At 38.2% G+C, this 20817-nt stretch overlaps 2 protein-coding genes across 2 annotated transcripts; one reads left to right on the forward strand and one right to left on the reverse strand.

Annotated features, from left to right (window-relative positions):
* The first annotated feature begins 483 nt into the window (after nucleotides 1–483).
* LOC121403026 (P2X purinoceptor 7-like) lies at nucleotides 484–5154 on the forward strand. Its single transcript, XM_041590231.1, has 2 exons — nucleotides 484–939; nucleotides 4715–5154. Exons 1-2 carry the CDS (start codon nucleotides 503–505, stop codon nucleotides 4908–4910), a joined length of 633 nt encoding a protein of 210 aa, XP_041446165.1. The 5' UTR covers nucleotides 484–502; the 3' UTR covers nucleotides 4911–5154.
* On the reverse strand, nucleotides 5052–9164 carry LOC108714127. Its single transcript, XM_018258041.2, has 2 exons — nucleotides 9094–9164; nucleotides 5052–7714 (listed from the first exon to the last, which is right to left on the reverse strand). The coding sequence occupies exon 2, from the start codon at nucleotides 7699–7701 to the stop codon at nucleotides 6484–6486; it is 1218 nt and encodes a 405-aa protein (XP_018113530.1). The 5' UTR covers nucleotides 7702–7714; nucleotides 9094–9164; the 3' UTR covers nucleotides 5052–6483.
* Between the last annotated feature and the right edge of the window lie 11653 nt (nucleotides 9165–20817).

Raw genomic sequence — 20817 nt, forward strand, 5'->3', positions numbered from 1 at the left:
TATGCCAAAATATATTCTATAAAGGCAGGAATGTCTCGATGTGTTAGTTAATAGCCAGCACACACTATTTCCTGCCTTACACCTCTCTTTATTTCCACTAATAGGTTAACGGGCAGTAAACAATCAGTGACTTGAGGGGGGACAGGGGTCATAACCTGTACTTTTGAATCTGAGATGATTGCCCCCACCCCTTTTAAGTAGCTGATTAAGAAGAGTAGAGAGGTGAAAAGCTGGAATTAGTGTTCTGTGATGTTAAACATCCAGTCATGCCTGCCTTTATATATTCATTTATAGGCAAACTAACTATGTTTTTTTATTTTACATAGCCTATCTATTTAACTAGTATTTATTTTCACACAGAACTTTTCCAGTCTGGCTTCATCTCCGATGCATCGAACTAAGCACATTCGAATTATGTACATTTAATTTAATAATAGAACTTAAATAGAATGAAAACTAATTAATTACATTTATTTAACAGTTTGAAATACTTCTGGACAAAATGAGGAACCGAAATATGGTTGTTCAAGCCTCGGGTTGCTTTCCTTTAAACCCCTCAAAAAACAAAAAAAGAAAGTATATAGAAAATGTACAGCCTGAAGAGTCTTCTGAAGATTCTTCAACAGAAGATGATTCCTCTGAAGATGAAGTCAAAGCTGAAAATAGTGATGAAAACATTGGTTTCAAGGTTGATCCAAAAAGAATTGGGAATTCCAATTGGTGTCGTTGTGGGATGTGTGCACCTATGAAAACAGGCATAGAAAGCCTATGTTGCTATGACATCGATGAGATGTATGAAAAGGTTCCAGAAGATGCATTCTGTATCACCGACAACATTGAGTTTCGGAATGAATGCATCAGTTTCGAGAGGCAAGACTGGAACTACCGTATGTCAAACTTGAGAATTAGACAGCAACCACGATGGCCTGATTATATGAGGTAAAACTACACTAATGTACTATGATGCTCTGATCGATTTGCAAGTTATGTGGGATTGGTGTTTGCTGACTTACCTCCCTACTCTGGCTTTAATTTAGCTTTCAGTATAAAAAACATTGTATTTTCTAATACATGAGCTTAACAATATAAACGTCAATAACCCATTTTTGAAGAATGAATGACTATATATAGATATATTTATATATATATATATATATATATATATATATATATATAAATATATATATATATATATATATATATATATATATATATATATATATATATATATATATATATATATATATATATATATATATATATATATATATATATATATATATATACAAAAGGAAGAATGGAACCGCACTCCTAGGATTTTGATGAAAAAACGTGGTAAGTTTTATTTCAACGTTTCGGCTGCTACACTCGAGCCATCTTCAGTCTTACTGAAGACGGCTCGAGTGTAGCAGCCGAAACGTTGAAATAAAACTTACCACGTTTTTTCATCAAAATCCTAGGAGTGCGGTTCCATTCTTCCTTTTGTATGCTGTTTATAACCAGCACCCAGGTAATTGTTTGGTTGTCCACTGCACAAGCTCTGAACTCTATATATATATATATATAATCCCAGTGTGCACTCATGCTCCTCGGACTTATATACATATGCCTATATGAGTAGCACCTGGGTGCCTTTCTGGAGTTCAGTAGAGTGCGGATCACGAAGGACTTTCTCTATATATATAATATATATATATATATATATATATATATATATATATATATACGTACAGTTAGGAGCACTCACGGGTATGGTGATGAAAAAAGTCTTTTATTGGAGTGTTACAAACTACCCCACATCAACGCGTTTCGGTTCCCTCAGAACCGTCGTCAGGTTCTGAGGGAACCGAAACGTGTTGATGTGGGGTAGTTTGTAACACTCCAATAAAAGACTTTTTTCATCACCATACCCGTGAGTGCTCCTAACTGTACGCATGTGTTTCCCCCTGAGAAGCACCCGGGATGTGATCAACTGAGGATGAGTGCCGGAGAATCGTTTGATTATATATATATATATATATATATATATATATATATATATAGACAAATACAAGATTCCTCTGCACTCAACCCATTATCAATATATTTAAGACAGCGACATTTTGTGCATACTGCTACTGAAAAATGCCTTACCCTTTAAACAAAACAGGGATTGTTTGTCCATATATTGCAATATATTTAAGCTGGCCAACTACGTCAAAGTCATCCCATATCTGGCCAGTCCTATGCTCAATTTTCATCTGATTCATTAAGAATTCTATGGTTTAATTATACATTTTATAAAAGGGACGAATACGTTTTACCTGCAACTTGCTAGCTGCTTTCAAAGTAAAACTCCCAAACTTGGCTGCCCTTTTATTAGACACCAGTGGGATCACCTGACTATAGTTGGAGGGGGTGGGAGCTACAACATGGAGCTGGTCACTGCTTCTGTATAACTATAACAAACAAGGGAAAGTTGTGCTCACCACTAGTTTTTAAAATCATTAGGCGGGGGTGCAATGAGGGTGTGACCACAAAAAACATATAGACAAATACAAGATTCCTCTGCACTCAACCCATTATCAATATATTTAAGACAGCGACATTTTGTGCATACTGCTACTGAAAAATGCCTTACCCTTTAAACAAAACAGGGATTGTTTGTCCATATATTGCAATATATTTAAGCTGGCCAACTACGTCAAAGTCATCCCATATCTGGCCAGTCCTATGCTCAATTTTCATCTGATTCATTAAGAATTCTATGGTTTAATTATACATTTTATAAAAGGGACGAATACGTTTTACCTGCAACTTGCTAGCTGCTTTCAAAGTAAAACTCCCAAACTTGGCTGCCCTTTTATTAGACACCAGTGGGATCACCTGACTATAGTTGGAGGGGGTGGGAGCTACAACATGGAGCTGGTCACTGCTTCTGTATAACTATAACAAACAAGGGAAAGTTGTGCTCACCACTAGTTTTTAAAATCATTAGGCGGGGGTGCAATGAGGGTGTGACCACAAAAAACATATAGACAAATACAAGATTCCTCTGCACTCAACCCATTATCAATATATTTAAGACAGCGACATTTTGTGCATACTGCTACTGAAAAATGCCTTACCCTTTAAACAAAACAGGGATTGTTTGTCCATATATTGCAATATATTTAAGCTGGCCAACTACGTCAAAGTCATCCCATATCTGGCCAGTCCTATGCTCAATTTTCATCTGATTCATTAAGAATTCTATGGTTTAATTATACATTTTATAAAAGGGACGAATACGTTTTCGTCCCTTTTATAAAATGTATAATTAAACCATAGAATTCTTAATGAATCAGATGAAAATTGAGCATAGGACTGGCCAGATATGGGATGACTTTGACGTAGTTGGCCAGCTTAAATATATTGCAATATATGGACAAACAATCCCTGTTTTGTTTAAAGGGTAAGGCATTTTTCAGTAGCAGTATGCACAAAATGTCGCTGTCTTAAATATATTGATAATGGGTTGAGTGCAGAGGAATCTTGTATTTGTCTATATGTTTTTTGTGGTCACACCCTCATTGCACCCCCGCCTAATGATTTTAAAAACTAGTGGTGAGCACAACTTTCCCTTGTTTGTTATAGTTATACAGAAGCAGTGACCAGCTCCATGTTGTAGCTCCCACCCCCTCCAACTATAGTCAGGTGATCCCACTGGTGTCTAATAAAAGGGCAGCCAAGTTTGGGAGTTTTACTTTGAAAGCAGCTAGCAAGTTGCAGGTAAAACGTATTCGTCCCTTTTATAAAATGTATAATTAAACCATAGAATTCTTAATGAATCAGATGAAAATTGAGCATAGGACTGGCCAGATATGGGATGACTTTGACGTAGTTGGCCAGCTTAAATATATTGCAATATATGGACAAACAATCCCTGTTTTGTTTAAAGGGTAAGGCATTTTTCAGTAGCAGTATGCACAAAATGTCGCTGTCTTAAATATATTGATAATGGGTTGAGTGCAGAGGAATCTTGCATTTGTCTATATGTTTTTTGTGGTCACACCCTCATTGCACCCCCGCCTAATGATTTTAAAAACTAGTGGTGAGCACAACTTTCCCTTGTTTGTTATAGTTATACAGAAGCAGTGACCAGCTCCATGTTGTAGCTCCCACCCCCTCCAACTATAGTCAGGTGATCCCACTGGTGTCTAATAAAAGGGCAGCCAAGTTTGGGAGTTTTACTTTGAAAGCAGCTAGCAAGTTGCAGGTAAAACGTATTCGTCCCTTTTATAAAATGTATAATTAAACCATAGAATTCTTAATGAATCAGATGAAAATTGAGCATAGGACTGGCCAGATATGGGATGACTTTGACGTAGTTGGCCAGCTTAAATATATTGCAATATATGGACAAACAATCCCTGTTTTGTTTAAAGGGTAAGGCATTTTTCAGTAGCAGTATGCACAAAATGTCGCTGTCTTAAATATATTGATAATGGGTTGAGTGCAGAGGAATCTTGTATTTGTCTATATGTTTTTTGTGGTCACACCCTCATTGCACCCCCGCCTAATGATTTTAAAAACTAGTGGTGAGCACAACTTTCCCTTGTTTGTTATATATATATATATATATATATATATATATATATATATATATATATATATATATATATATACACACTATTTATATGTATATGTTATATACATAATTTATTCTAATGTATTGTTTTTCTATTCCCTGCAGGTCGCTACGTAGGCTTGCTTATCGAGCCTATATCGTTTGGATATACATTTTCCTTGGATTCCAAAACAGGAAACCGATCCCCTCATGTGTAGTTAGAGAAATACGGGGAACATTTCCAGACCCCCAAGGAAATTATGTAGGATTCTTATTTCCCTCCGACTTTGTGGCTGGGGATATGGCCTACGAGTCTGAATAAAGACTTGGGTTTACAGTACTTTGTTTTCTTTTACTATGTTTAATATTTTCTACATGAACAGTTGTGTTATTTAAATGATGAATAACTGAAGAGCTGAGCCAACAGTTAGTTGTTTAAATATTTTATTTATTTGGATTTATAAGAGATATTTAAAAATTATACATGTTGTATTATGACCATAATAATCAACATATATTGCTAATATCTAAACAACTTATTTTATTTGCAAAACTTATTATTCAAAGACAAGAAAATAAAACTTTTATTTTGAAAAATGTGTCTGTTTCATTTCAAATAAAATGGTAAGTATAATATTCTAAATCTAAAATAAATTTGTAATACAAATTCTAAACTTTGTAGATTCTAATTGCCAGAATGTCAATGTACATCAACTTTATTTACTGCTCAATTAAATGAAGCAATCAGTCCAAAAATTTGACATACTCATAATTATGAACTTGAGAAGCGAGACACATGTTTTGCAATGATCTCACTTTTCCCGGGACGTTCTGCTGCAGCAATATTTTGTGGCATTTGTTTCGATTGTGACAACCATTGATGTTTCAATTTTCCTGTCAGAATGTTTAGTGAATCAGACATTATTTGGAAAAGATGATCATCCACAACAGATTCAAAAATTGGCTTGGCAACCCATTCTTTTTTTTGTTTGGGAAAAACGATTTTGAACCTTTTTTCACCCAAACCTGCCGATGATGCGTGTGGATTTTTCACTACTGCTTGTTCTCTATGTACGTTTCTGTTGTGTGACAAGACAGCCAGACTGGTTCTAGCGATCATGGAGTCCATCCTGAAGGACAAACGTTTTGGCCGATACTTCAGAACCTTGCTGTGAAAATTTTCGAGATCGCCAGTATGGCAAAATTTTTCAACTTGGGCAAGGTCCTTTAATAAATATTTATCCATTATGATCTTCCGCAAAGCTGCATGTGCAGGGTGTGTTGAACCAATCCATTTGCAGTCCTTTTTTTGAGCTAACGTAAACCGTTTATGCTGACATTTTTTGTAATGTACAAGTGTTGGAAACTTGTGTTTGTCCGCTATGTGAAAAAGCACTGATTTCCACTTGTCCATAAGAATATCTTTATTTTGTTGGCAAGTTTGTGCAGACCACCAGAGGTGGTTTATTATCGGTGTTATCCAATATGTGATATCCTTGCAGTTTTTCTTTTTCGAAGCGGCAATCAACTTTCGGCGAATGCTTTTGCCCAGATGCCAAACATCAAATTGATGATCAACATTTGCGAACTTGGTTCGCAACAGTTTTCTTGTTCCACTATGTCTGTCTGTCACTACGATCCTCACATCAATTTTTTCTTCTGTAAGACTTTGCAAACATGAACAGAGGGAGAGAGTTTCCATATCAGACTGTTTTTCCGGTTTTTGTTGACTGATTTTAAAATCGACAATTTTTTTTGACAGTAGGTCCATCATCGAGTAAGTGCAATACTTTGCACAGTGACCTGGGCTATCAAACTGCCCGTCTCCAGCTAATACTACTGACTGACCTTCCAAAGCAGTTTTGATATTGTCACGTTCTTTTTTCCATTGGATGTCAATGGCTGGAAAAATGTACTGATTTTGTGTGAGAAAAGAAAGGAATGTTCATCAAATTAAAAAATTCCTTCATTCTTTGGTAGGTGTAGCCGACCAGAATAATACAGCTAGCCAAAGCGACGTTTCCAATAGATATATCGTCTGACATAGGCTGTGAGTTCCATTGCAGAGAATCATGTCCATCAAGACAAGACAGTTTGACTTTTAACATACTCCCATCAGTATACTTTTTACATTCAATAATAGGAGCGTTACAGGGAGAAACAGACCTGTGCTGACAACGAACAAGATTTAACAGCATATCAAGCTGTTTTTCGTATACTATGAATTTTCGTTGTTTCCTACAGTCATGTTTCTCTGTAATTGTTGGCTCATCTAGAGATCCTACTGTAATATCGACATCGTCTGAGGATGTCTGCTCTTGAATCTCAAATGTGGAATCTTTAGGATATGCTGAGGAACTTTCTATAAAGGACCTTTCGGCATGACCCGAAACTGATGATTTCGTTGGTGAAACTAAAGGATCACAAAATGATGGAGATTGTTCAATCGGCGATCCCAAATTGCTGCTCTGTTGTAATGTTATTTGTTTAAGTGGAGTGGAGAAACAAACCGGATAAGTGTGGTCTTTAGTTACATTACACATTTCTGCCTCTATAAAATCTTTTGTTTGTGTTGAAATTTCCTTCATAGTAACCGAATTTTGAATGCCAACAGAATTTGAAAATTGATTTGGAGAGGTCATTGTTCCTTTGGTAGAACAAAACATAGTATCTTTCGTTTGTGTTGACGTTGTTACAAGCCTCGATACTATACGAATTATAGTTTGGGAGGTTGACGGTTGTTCTTCTTCTTCTACTCTTTTACGTTTTGCTGGAGGAATGGGTGTTGGCATAGGAAGAGCTGTAAGTACTGCAGGTCTTGGAATAGTTGGAAATATGGTTGGCACTGCATTTGGTTTTAGAACCTTTTTGTTGTTCTTCATCATATAACAATGTTCTTCAAAATGCATTGAACACATTCGAAAACTAGATTGTTTGAGACCTTTGATAATTCTTTCCGTCATCATGTCTAGATCCTCTGAAAACTGACCCGTCTGTAATAGCCATTTTTTTATCTGTTCTTTACTGTGTGGAAACTGATGTAAGATGACATCTGGATGTAAGGATTTTTGCCCACTCTTGTGTGAACAACCTTTAACTATGCAGCACGGCATTTCGAATAATATGCTACAATAAAAGAAGAAATTTCATTATTAAATAAAAGCTCTATAATTTTTTTTATGAATAATCAAAACAATTTAATTTAATAGAATATACAACAGCCTGGCAGAAATCACTTCCATCCTAGTTTTGCAAGAAAACACATGACAAGACCAACATACTCTTAGGTACGAAGAGAAATCACCCCAAATATGAAAGCCTGGGTTCCTCTGAAGTGTTTAATGCCCAATAAGTGTAGGTGTACCCAGGTCCGGACTGAGAATTAAAATAGGCCCTGGAATTTCAGGTACACAGAGGCCCAATCAGCCCACACATAGGCACTAAAAGCCCTCACCAGCCCACTAAATACTGACTTTCAATGGCAACTTATAGCAGCCCCTCTGGCATTTGCCAGAACACACAGATTGCCAGTCCGGCCCTGGGTGTACAAAAGCACGTGGCATATCGTGTCCCCAAAGGGAGGACCCCCCTATGGTTTGTCAATTCAGGTACTACAAAATCAACGGATTGACATCGTTTTGTTGGGGGCCAAAATTAGAAAAAGGTAAGTTGTCCACTAAAACCACATATTTTGAGAAAGTACACATTGGCACAATTCTAAATTGGGTATGCATGTCTTGGTACTTCAAAGCAGCAAGCTGCAAACCATTCCTAAATTTGGTGATTTCGGTGACACTTCCAAAAATCAACTCAAAACTTCCACCCTGACACATGTCAGACAGGTTAGTTTTGATTAAATTTATGTCTAATTAGGATTTTAAAAAATTAAATTTAAAAAAAAATCATTGTAATTTTACATTTGAAAAATTTCATCATAATAGATTACAACGGTTCTAAAAGAAATCGTGTCAGTTGGTTTTCATTTAAGATAAAAAAATACCGGTACAGCCATGGAAATAGTTAATTTAGTCAAAGTAAAATAAATTTTTTTAAAATAGACTCTAATTTCACTACACTTCCCTACCATTAATCACTTTAAAAACAGTGCAATCTAATGTGAAGAAGCTTATCTGAGGTTGAATTGAAATTTCAGGGAAAAGCCAGTATAATTATCTCTAGACAAACAATAGTGGCACCAGGATGTCTACAAATACAGTCTTTGTCTAGATACTCAGAAAGCATTCATATACTCTCTCAAAATACTTATACCAATATCTGACATAAATAAAATTTACTTGTAACATAATTATGAAATATATGCCTTGATTTATTTATTTATTATTTATTAATTATCTTAAAAATAAATCCATCTTGTGATTTAGAAAATCTCCTACAGAACTCTATTCCTTTTTGTAGTGCACTGGGATAGATAGCCATTAATAATTTAGAGGTTGTATCTAACTTGAATACAAATCCGTCGTGTGATTTAAAAATCTCTTACAGACCTCAGACAGACAGACCCGAACGCTGGATGGCTGCCTTCCCCTTTAACTTCTGTGCTCGCTCACTCGCTGGCAGTGACTGAATGAAAATCAGAGCGAGCGCAGGACAAAAAAAAACTTCCCTTAGTTGCTTAGCAACGTGTAAGCAGGAGCGCTATTGGCTTCTTAGAGAATGGGGCTGGATTACAGAGGTCAGCGATGACGTGAGCATGGATCACGTGATGAAAACTTCAGCATTTAACACGGAACTGTGAGGTTTAATCTGCGCATGCACAGGGCACTGGGGATCCATTCTGCGCATGCGCATGCCCTATTCGGAGCGATTTCTGGACAGCAGACATGGTATGTGAATTTATACATGTTTAAACTTTTTTCTACATCGATTGCTGCTAAAATATTTATGTCAAAACTAAGGAGGGAAAGGATACTGGCACAGATACATATTTATCATTGGCAATACTTGGAGCATAATATCGTTTTTGACTTTCCTTCTCCTTTAAAGATACAACACATTTGTTGAATATATTGGAAAATTGCTTGGTGACAAAGGAGACTCTGTTAGTGACAATGGATATACAGAGTCTCTATACATCAATAATGCATGACGCAGGGATTAAGGCAGTACGAGAAACCCTTTTGACAAATGGTAATCACTCGTTGGAAGTTCAAGAATTTTTGCTATCATTACTAGAGGTGGTCTTACGCGAAAATTATTTTATGTTCCAAGATCAATTTTATAAACAGCTACAGGGGACCGCCATGGGGAGCAATGTTGCTCCCACGTATGCTAACTTGTACATGGATAACTTTGAATGTGAATTTGTATATACTAATACCCTATATCAACAGCATTGCCAACTATATTATCGCTATATAGACGATATAGTGATGTTATGAACAGGATCGGAGGAAAATTTGTTAACCTTTGTTACCTATTTGAATTCTAGGGTGTCCACACTACACTTCACTTTGATATACGATGCAGAGACAGCTAACTTTTTGGATGTAACCATCAAAAAGGAAGGCACTCGGTTACAGACTGACCTGTACAAGAAAGAAACAGAACGCAACAATCTCTTGCATTTCTCTAGCTTTCACTCCCCTTCATTGAAAAATAATTTGCCTAAGTCACAATTCATGAGAGTGAGACGAATTGTCTCAGAACAACAAAAAGAGGGTCAAAGACTAGATGAAATGCAAAAGAGATTTGAAGTGAGAGGGTACCCCAAAAAACTTCTAGAAACAGTGAGAAAGGAGGTAGAAGAAATCCCCCGAGGAGAGTTAAGAACAAAAAGGGTGAAACAAGAAACCTCGAGACTAGCCTTTGTTAGCCAATACACTACTGCTAGCAATAAGGTGAAGAATATCATTAACAAACATTGGCATCTTTTACAAACCTGTGCACCACATATAAAGACTTTCTCCGAGCCACCATTAATGGCATATAAAAGGGGTAAAAATTTTCGGGATACCTTGATAAAAGCAGATGTGGGCTCACTAACAAAATCAAGACAAAGATTTTTAGGGGTCCCTAAAATTGGTACGTTGCCTTGTTTGAACTGTGCGAGTTGCAATAATATTACTAAGGGATCCCAGTTCACACACCCACAGACTGGACGAAAGATTAACATCAAAAGCTATTTCACATGTAATTCAACTTTCGTTGTGTACCTAATTAAATGTCCATGCGGTCTAGCATATGTGGGAGAGACCACACAAAAAGTGAAAGATCGAATTAAGCAACACAAATCAAATATACGGTGTGGATACACACATCTTCCGATACCAGCACATTTTGCTGCTGCCAGACATACAGTGGGGCTCATTTATTAAAGCAGCGCAGCGCATAAGTGGACGCAAAAGGTTGTCTGCGCCATCACAAGCGTGATCGCTAATATATTTGCGTGATATTGCGCATAACACAGAGCTTTTGCGATGGTTTTGTTTATGCGCATTGCGCAAAAGATTGGGCATTTATGTCGCAACCGATGCCGTGGTTGTTAGGGGCGTGGCTGTGGGCGTGGCTACAATGCGCTTGCACTGCGGCCGTCGCAGATTTGCGTCTGTATATGTGCAAAACTGCACCCGGTCAACAGCACCACAATTTTTACGCCTGCCTCTTCGTGGCGTAATAGTAACGCTCTTCAAAATGCGCATTCCTGCCCAGCTGCGCTAGTATATTCAAGATGAACAACCCTTGTAAAGTGCATATTAACCACGCCTTCCACCCAACATGTTTATATTGACCAAGGTTCCTTTAAGGGTATCAGGTAGGCTAAACACCTTTGCAACCAAACAAATATTAGCACAGAAACAAATGCAGATGCGTCTAAGTGAACGCAATATGCGCAATATGTGACGCAACTAATTAAAGCAGCGCATTCATACATGAGCACAACTAATCCTTACCTTTGCGGTATCTTCCTGTGCGCACAATTTATTATAAGCACTGCGACAGCTGATACGCAGTTTCACACGTCGCACCTGTCTTGTGTCTACATTAGCGCACAAATCGCACTGTTAAGGTATCGTGCGCTACATTATTAAATACTCGCATGCGCTGGGCAAATGTCTGGCCACTGCGCTCTTTTTAGCGCTGCGCTGCGTTAATAAATGAGCCCCAGTGAGTCAACTGCGGTATCAGGTGATAGACAGCGTAGAACCCTTGAGACGTGGAGGAGACCGTAACCTACAGTTAAAAAAGCTAGAGATGAAGTGGATACAGAAGCTAGGGACGCTTGATCCAGGTGGTTTGAATCGAGAGTACACACCAATGCTATTTATTTAACTAAATGAGGTTGACCTGTATTTGTGCTAAGTGTAACATTGTTTTGTATCTTTTTGTTTTTAGATTAATACAGCTCGTGCTCTGGGAATGGCTGTGTTTCTCAATACATAGGCATTTTCGGCGCAGGACTAGAGCACATAAATTGTGAGAAGTGATTTTAATGTATGTTGCAAGATTTCTGATTAAGCAAACCATATTACTGCAAGTCGCAGAGTTTTAAAGGACACTGGACACTTTGGACACTTTGGTTTTTTGGATTGTATATGAACAAAAAGTACTTGAATATTTATTATGGATTTTATGTATTTTTATATGTCATAAAGGGTTAAAATAAATTTTATCACATGGGAGGAGGAAATGTGTTCTCCCCTCCCCCTACTGAGGTATATAAAGGCATAAATGTTACACTGGTGTTAAGCTTGATAAAGGGCTGGTTTTGCCCGAAACGTTGCTTCATTTGCACAAATAAAAAAAAAATTTTCACCTTACCGGAGTGCTGCTGGAATTTGTATTGGAATTTGTTTTACAGCAATGATACGACTGTGCTAAGCTTTTTTGGTTGGAGGTATGGCAGTGGTTATAATTAATCGAAGATGAGGGCAGTTAAGAGGGATATGGTAATATATCAATTCTTTAGCATTGTGAGAATAAAATGTAAGTATGCCATATTGGCATCAGTGCAGACACTATATTTATAGTTCTTGCATTCTTGAATGTTTAACACAAGCCATATTTTATCTTTAAGCCTGGAAGATGCCTGTGCAAGTTGATGATATTCTTAAAGGGATACTGTCATGGGAAAAAATGTTTTTTGTTCAAAATTAATCAGTTAATAGTGCTGCTCCAGCAGAATTCTGCACTGAAATCCATTTCTCAAAAGAGCAAACAGATTTTTTTTATATTCAATTTTGAAATCTGACATGGGGCTAGACATATTGTCAATTTCATAGATATGAATTGTTGGATGATGTAGTCCTTTCGTTGTTTAGTTTGGTTCAACTTCAGAGTTAGGCACCGCCAGACCTAGTGACTTTCACAATATAAAGAATAAACTCTGGAGAACCAATTGCTGATTAGTGATTCATTTATTCAAAACCAGTGCACGACATGTTTCGGGCCCAGTGGCCCTTCCTCAGGTGCTTGTACAAATGCTGTGGGTAACCCAAACCCTTTTAAAACCATCAAAACAAACAAGAGTGTCCATTCCCATGTGGCTAGACACATACATATACATTGTAACAAAAAATCTCTTGTAGAGTACTGCCATCTTCAGGCCTACTCCAATATTGCACCACAGATACAGTAATAGAAAACATTTAAACATTCATTAAATGCTGCAGATTACAGTTGTAGGTAGTCTCCTACCTTATAAGTCACTAACAGTCCATGCGGTATTGTAAACACGCTGAAAAAATAAATAAATAGATTACAATTTACAAAAAGCACTTAAAGCTCAGTGCATCATTTAGGCCTAATGGTTCCAGTGTATTCAATGCATCTATCCATTTGGCCTCCTGTTGGAGTAACATTCTCTTCCTATCCCCACCCCTACTTGGAGCAGGGACCTCCTCCAATACTTGCCATCTCAGGCTAGCGCTGTTGTGCTTAATTTCAAAAAAATGTTTTCCCACCGGAGTATGGGTTTTAATTTCTTTTGGATTATAATTTGTTATCGACCTTTTGTGCTCATTGATCCTTACACGTATTTTTCTAGATGTCTGACCTACATACATCTTGCCGCAAGGGCATTTAAGGCCATATATGACAAAGTCCGTATTGCAAGTTGCGTATTGTTTTACTTTAATTTTATTACCTCGTAATGGGTGGGTTATGTATTCCCCTTTAATAATGGAGTTGCAGCAGCCACAGTTTAAACATGGAAAAGTACCTACTTTGGGAGTGCCTAGGAATCTCGTGGTTTTCTGTTTACATCTCAGGTCAGACTTGACTAATCTGTCAGCTAGGTTCCTTCCCCGTTTGTAGGAAAAAACGGGGAGGTCTTTGCAGTATTTTCCCAAAGAAGGGTCTTTCTGTATAATAGGCCAGTAATGACAAAGTAGGTTTTGCATTGTTTTACTATTTGGGCCATACGTAGACACAAAAGGGAAGTGTGTTGATTCTTTTTTACTATTTGTTTTGTGAAGTAAAGATTCCCTTTTAACCTTAAAGACTTCATGACATACTTGGGTTAATGTCTGTCTGTCATAGCCTCTTGCTACAAACTTCTCAATTAAACCATTAGCACTATTAAGATACTTCAGATCATCGGAAGCTATCCGTCTTATCCTAAGGAATTGTCCCTTAGGTATACCTTTTAGGGTGCTAGGTGTATGATAGCTAGTCCTATGCAACATGTTATTCCGTTCAGTAGGTTTGTCAGGGAGTTGCCTTCTTTGATCACATTTACATCCAAATAGTGCACCATTCGAGTATCGTACTCAATCCCTCTATACCTCAATTCCTCATGAGGAGGGGATACACTGTATTGAAGAGGCACTTCTCGCCACTTCCATCCCCCATAATAAGATATATTTTTTGCTTGAACTTCTAACTTTTGTTTTGAAAAAAAAACTATTTCAGATTTAATGAGGAATTTTTTATCCAAACCCAGGGCACAGCTATGGGCAGCAATCTTGCGCCAAGCTATGCCAACATCTTCATGCACTTCATTGAACAGAGGATTATTTTGGGTCATAGTGAGTGAGGGGTCCAATGAATCTAAACTGTGTGAATTCATTGAGTATATTAACACACAACATCCAACCATCAAATTTACTGCAGAGTACGATACTAGAATGGTGCACTATTTGGATGTAAATGTGATCAAAGACGGCAACTCCCTGACAACTGATTTATATAGCAAACCTACTGAACGGAATAACATGTTGCATAGGACTAGCTATCATACACCTAGCACCCTGAAAGGTATACCTAAGGGACAATTCCTTAGGATAAGACGGATAGCTTCCCTTTTGTGTCTAAGTATGGCCCAAATAGTAAAACAATGCAAAACCTACTTTGTCATTACTGGCCTACTATACAGAAAGACCCTTCTTTGGGAAAATACAGCAAAGACCTCCCCATTTTTTCCTACAAACGGGGAAGGAACCTAGCTGACAGATTAGTCAAGTCTGACCTGAGATGTAAACAGAAAACCACGAGATTCCTAGGCACTCCCAAAGAAGGTACTTTTCCATGTTTAAACTGTGGCTGCTGCAACTCCATTATTAAAGGGGAATACATAACCCACCCATTACGAGGTAATAAAATTAAAGTAAAACAATACGCAACTTGCAATACGGACTTTGTCATATATGGCCTTAAATGCCCTTGCGGCAAGATGTATGTAGGTCAGACATCTAGAAAAATACGTGTAAGGATCAATGAGCACAAAAGGTCGATAACAAATTATAATCCAAAAGAAATTAAAACCCATACTCCGGTGGGAAAACATTTTTTTGAAAATAAGCACAACTGCGCTAGCCTGAGATGGCAAGTATTGGAGGAGGTCCCTGCTCCAAGTAGGGGTGGGGATAGGAAGAGAATGTTACTCCAACAGGAGGCCAAATGGATAGATGCATTGAATACACTGGAACCATTAGGCCTAAATGATGCACTGAGCTTTAAGTGCTTTTTGTAAATTGTAATCTATTTATTTATTTTTTCAGCGTGTTTACAATACCGCATGGACTGTTAGTGACTTATAAGGTAGGAGACTACCTACAACTGTAATCTGCAGCATTTAATGAATGTTTAAATGTTTTCTATTACTGTATCTGTGGTGCAATATTGGAGTAGGCCTGAAGATGGCAGTACTCTACAAGAGATTTTTTTGTTACAATGTATATGTATGTGTCTAGCCACATGGGAATGGACACTCTTTTTTGTTTTGATGGTTTTAAAAGGGTTTGGGTTACCCACAGCATTTGTACAAGCACCTGAGGAAGGGCCACTGGGCCCGAAACATGTTGTGCACTGGTTTTGAATAAATGAATCACTAATCAGCAATTGGTTCTCCAGAGTTTATTCTTTATATTGTCAATTTCCCAGTCATGTGACTTGTGCTCTGATAAACTCTGAAGGCTACCAGCATTGTCAGGGATAGCACCCACCCTGCACACGATCTCTTTACCCTCTTGCCATCCTGTAAAAGATACCGCAGTATTCGAGCGCTGACTTCCAGTATGCGAAACAGTCTATTTCCACAAGCCATCAGGTGTCTCAACTCCCAAGGACTGAACTGAATATATTCATAAGGAACTGAAATGTCCACTTTGCCCAGCATGACCGTGTACTAGAGTTGTTGTATAGCACCGGGGGGTTCTGGAGGAACGTCATTTAGTTTCTACTATGTACTTTATTTACTGTATATGGCTGAAATGACAATAAAATCCACTTGACTTGACTTGACTTGAGTTCAATCACTCTTTACTGCTGTACTGCAAGTTAGAGTGCTATCACCCCCTCCCCCTTTCCCCCAGCAGCCAAATAAAAGAACAATCGGAAGGTAACCAGATAGCATCTCCCTAACACAAGATAACAGCTGCCTGGTAGATCTAAGAACAGCACTCAATTGTAAAAAACCCATGTCCCACTGAGACACATTCAGTTGCATTGAGAAGGAAAAACAGCAGCCTGCCAGAAAGCATTTCTCTCCTGAAGTGCAGGCACAAGTCACATGACCTGGGGCAGCTGGGAAATTGACAAAATGTCTAGCCCCATGTCAGATTTCAAAACTGATTATTAAAAAATCCATTTGCTCTTTTGAGAAATGGATCTCAGTGCATAATTCTGCTGGAGTAGCACTATTAACTGATGCGTTTTGAAAAAACATGTTTTCCGATGATAGGATCCCTCTAAACTCCTCTGCCATGTTTCTGACTATGAGAAAATGAAAGCAACAGTAAAGCATTCTGCAAGAGGAGCTCTTATAGCCACAGTAGGAGCCTTTTTAGCAGGTTTGGTTGGAGGTCCTCCGGGAATAGCCGTAGGTAATTTGCAGTCCTAACTAGGGTGGCTCGTTGTGGGCATTTTTAATTTTTTTTAATGACCCACAGAGGTGTCTTTATGTATATATAACTTCATACATACACATGTTCTCTAAAAACTGCAATAGCAAAATGTTTCGGATGCTTGCTATTGTTTTTTTATGGAACCTGCCCAATGTGCACATTGAGTGATACACGAAAAGATGAAAATATTTATTTAAAGTGATCTGTCATACATTTTTACATGTCCTGCATGTGAGAATTTTGTGTCTGGTACAGTATTTGTTTTCCTAGTTTTGGTTCATCTGCATATTGTGGAGCAATTAGAACCATGATAATCCAGGTGTTTGCTTTACTGGTGTATTTCTACCTGTCACCTTTTTTTCAGGCTAAAATCCGCAGTTCACCTCTAGTGTTTGCCATTCAAGTCTATTGAAGGCCCCTCAACAGAAATCACCAAATGAAAGACTATAACCTTTCCATATTTATTGTGCTTTTCCATGAGTATTTTGTACACATAATACACGTTTTCGTGTGTGATACTTCTATTGTTTGTATTAATATGATCTGCTAGCTTTTGGCCTACAAAGCCACAATCAGTGTGGGTCAGGCAATCACCAGCTGGATATTTTGCACTCAGCTGTGAGTTTGTACATCTCGATCAACTACAATTAGAGATGCACCGAATCCACTATTTTGGATTCGGCCAACTCCGGAATCCTTTGTGAGAGATTCGGATGAATACCGAACCGAATCCTAATTTGCATATGCAAATTAGTGGTGGGAAGGGGAAAACATTTTTTACTTACTTTACTTGCTTTGTGACAAAAAGTCACAAGATACCCCTTCCTGCCCCTAATTTGCATATGCAAATTAGGATTCGGATACGGTTCGGCCGGGCAGAAGGATTCAGCTGAATCCTGCTGAAAAAGGCCGATTCCGGGCCGAATCCCGAACCGAATCCTCGATTCGGTGCATCCCTAACTACAAGGAGGATATTTGTATTCAGGTTACATCATGTGGTGGCCATGGATAATCCTAAGTAACGGACATTACTAATGAGCTTTTTTGCAGACTTTTAATTGCTATAATTTGTAAAGCATGAAATAATTGTCTGCTCAATGCAGAAACTTGACTGTAGCAAGCAATGCCAGTCAGCAGCATCAAGGGCAAATAAGTTCTTGAGCTGTATTAACCCTTTCCCTGTCAGCCGTTTTGTCCTATATGCGAACATCTAATGCCAAGCAGTTTTCATACATTTTGTACTCTTTCACTTTAAGGGCCTTTCCTGGGGGGGTGTTTTAGTTTACCCAGAAAAACAATATATTGTTTTTTTCAGGACAACCTGCGCTTTCAAAATATGCAAGAATTTTGGTGTAATTCTACTTCTGCAAAAAAATATAGGCTTCAAAGTGTCTAAGAAAATGAAAAAAATCATGTTTCACAAAGAACAATCACATATATCAGAAACATCATTTATTTTATGTATTTTATGGAAAGGTCTATGTCTCCTGAACGCGGCAATACCAAATATATATAGTTTTATGGAGATTTCTCACTTGTATAGATCAAAACCTACCAAATTTCCAAAGCACCGCTCCACAAAAGGGCATACCTGTACTTCTCATTTCAAGGCCAAACATTCCACTAACATTAGGTTTACCCTAGAAAACTACCCATTATTAAAATGAACAGATTCTGGAGAATCAAAAATGGGTAAATAAATCTATGTACTCCAAACTACCAAGTTGCAATTGTTTCCTAAAGTTATAATGTTTTATAGAAATTGGTGATTTTGAACTTCCAATCTACAGCATCATATCTCCCACACATCATTAGGTACCAATGTAAAACATCCTATATATCCTAATATGATTGCCAGGAGTCCATTGAACAGTTTGATGCCATATATGTATGAATCCAAATTGGGTATGCATGTCTTTCTACTCCAAAGCACCAAGCCAGAAACCTTTCCTAAATTTGCAGATTTTGGTGACACTTCCAAAAATCACCTAAAAATTTCACACCTGCAGCATCGTATTTCCCACATACTTTTAGGTATCAAGACAAATCACCCCAAATATGAAAGCCTTGGGTCCTCTGAACAGTGTTATGTCTAATATATTACCTAAGCATGTGGCATTCAGAGGCCCCAAAATGAAGTCCCCCATATGGTCTGTCATTTCAGGTACTGCAAAATCAACACATTTACATAGCTTTAAGGATGGCAAAGGAAGAAAAAAGTACATTCACCCTAGAAAACCATATATTTTTGGAAAGTACACATTCCCTCATATCCAAATTGGGTATGCATATCTTTGTACTCCAAAGCACCAAGCCTCAAACCTTTCCTAAATTTGGTGACATTTCCAAAAATCACCTCAAAACTTCCACCCTGCAGCATCTTATTTCTAACATACTATTAGGTATCAAGATAAATCACCCCAAATATGAAAGCCTGTGGTCCGCTGAACAGTTTGATGCCCAATATGTATAGGTTTACCTAAGCATGTGGCATATAGGGGCCCCAAAATGAAGACCCCCATATGGGCTGCTGTTTCAGGTACTGCAAAATCAACACATTTACATAGTTTATGGGGGGCAAAGGTAGAAAAAAGTATGTTTACCCCAGAAAACCATATATATATTTAAGTACAAATTCCCTCGAATCCAAATTGGTAATGCATGTCTTTCCACTCCAAAGCACCAAGCTGCAAACCTTTCCTAAATTTGGCAATTTTGGTAACATTTCCAAAAATCACCTCAAAACTTCCAACCTCCAGCATCGTATTTCCCACATTAGGTATCAGGATAAATCACCCCATAAATGAAACCCTGGGGTCCTCTGAACAGTTTGATGCCCAATATATATGTTTACCTAAGCACGTGGCATATAGGGGCCTCAAAATGAAGGCCCCCATACCACAGGGGGTGCGCGCCTTAATGACTCCGCTGTTCAGGAATACTCCTTTAGAGATGTTTCCGCCCATGGAGTCCTGAGTTCAGATCCCGGGTGGGTGATTTCCCAGACCTTTCAGGGTTCTTTATGCCTGTACAGAACTCTTTATTCTATGCTGGTTCACCGGTGGCATTTTCTTCAGGCTGCATTCAGCAGAATTGTTCCACCCACGCCCCAGGATGACCTGTATGCTCTTTGGAGCATGTGGCAAATTGCCTGTTTCCCTGCCCCTAGTTCCAGGCCTGTTTGGTACCTGTCTGTTGAACACAAAGGCATTGGTTAGATCTTCCTCAGGCTCCATTAACAAGCGACAGATATGCAGGGTTCGGTAAAGCGCCAAAGCTGCATTTTCCTCAGACTACATTAATGAGTAATCGACCTTTGCTAATCAGCTTCTCAAATCCTTTTTTTGTTTTTAGTTTGGTACAGAACACTGTCCTCACTAAGCAATTTGCCAAGGTCAACTTCAGGCTGATGCTAGGCAAACCCCAAAAAAGGGTTCTGTATAGGGGGAAAAAGACCCAAGTTGATGCAAAGGTTAGGGCACAATGCTAGATGGGGAACCCCTGGCCTGAAGTAGATACCTGGTTAGCTTAGAAGAACAACCCCTGTAAGAAAAAGTGGCAGCCAAATGGTAGGATTCCGGCACTTGTCCTTCCATCACTCCCCAGAGTAAGTTGAAGCAAAAGCAGCCATACCTGCTTTGGCATGAGTGTTTAGCAGAGGTGGGAATTAAACCCACAACCTTTTGGCCCTTTACCATGGAAGGGGTGCATCTTAATGACTCCGCTATTCAGAAAGCCACCTTTAGAGATACACCTCAGGATCATTTTGAATCAAGCCCCAGGGATTATCTTTTGGCAGAAGTTGCATTTTCTTCAGGCTACATTAATGAGCAACCGACATTTACAGTTCGGTAAAGCGCCATCTGCCTTCGCTAATCAGCTTCTCAAATGCCTTTTTTCAAGCTATCTACAAAACCCTGTTATCGC

This window comes from Xenopus laevis, chromosome 4L (genome assembly GCF_017654675.1).
Source record: "Xenopus laevis strain J_2021 chromosome 4L, Xenopus_laevis_v10.1, whole genome shotgun sequence".
NCBI lineage: Eukaryota > Metazoa > Chordata > Amphibia > Anura > Pipidae > Xenopus > Xenopus laevis.

Excerpts from the sequence above, each read along its gene's own strand:
- LOC121403026 (XM_041590231.1), top strand. The coding sequence starts at position 503 with ATGAGGAACCGAAATATGGTTGTTCAAGCCTCGGGTTGCTTTCCTTTA. Across the intron at positions 940-4,714 it reads CGATGGCCTGATTATATGAG|GTCGCTACGTAGGCTTGCTT; the intron begins GTAAAACTACAC and ends TATTCCCTGCAG.
- LOC108714127 (XM_018258041.2), bottom strand. The coding sequence starts at position 7,701 with ATGCCGTGCTGCATAGTTAAAGGTTGTTCACACAAGAGTGGGCAAAAA.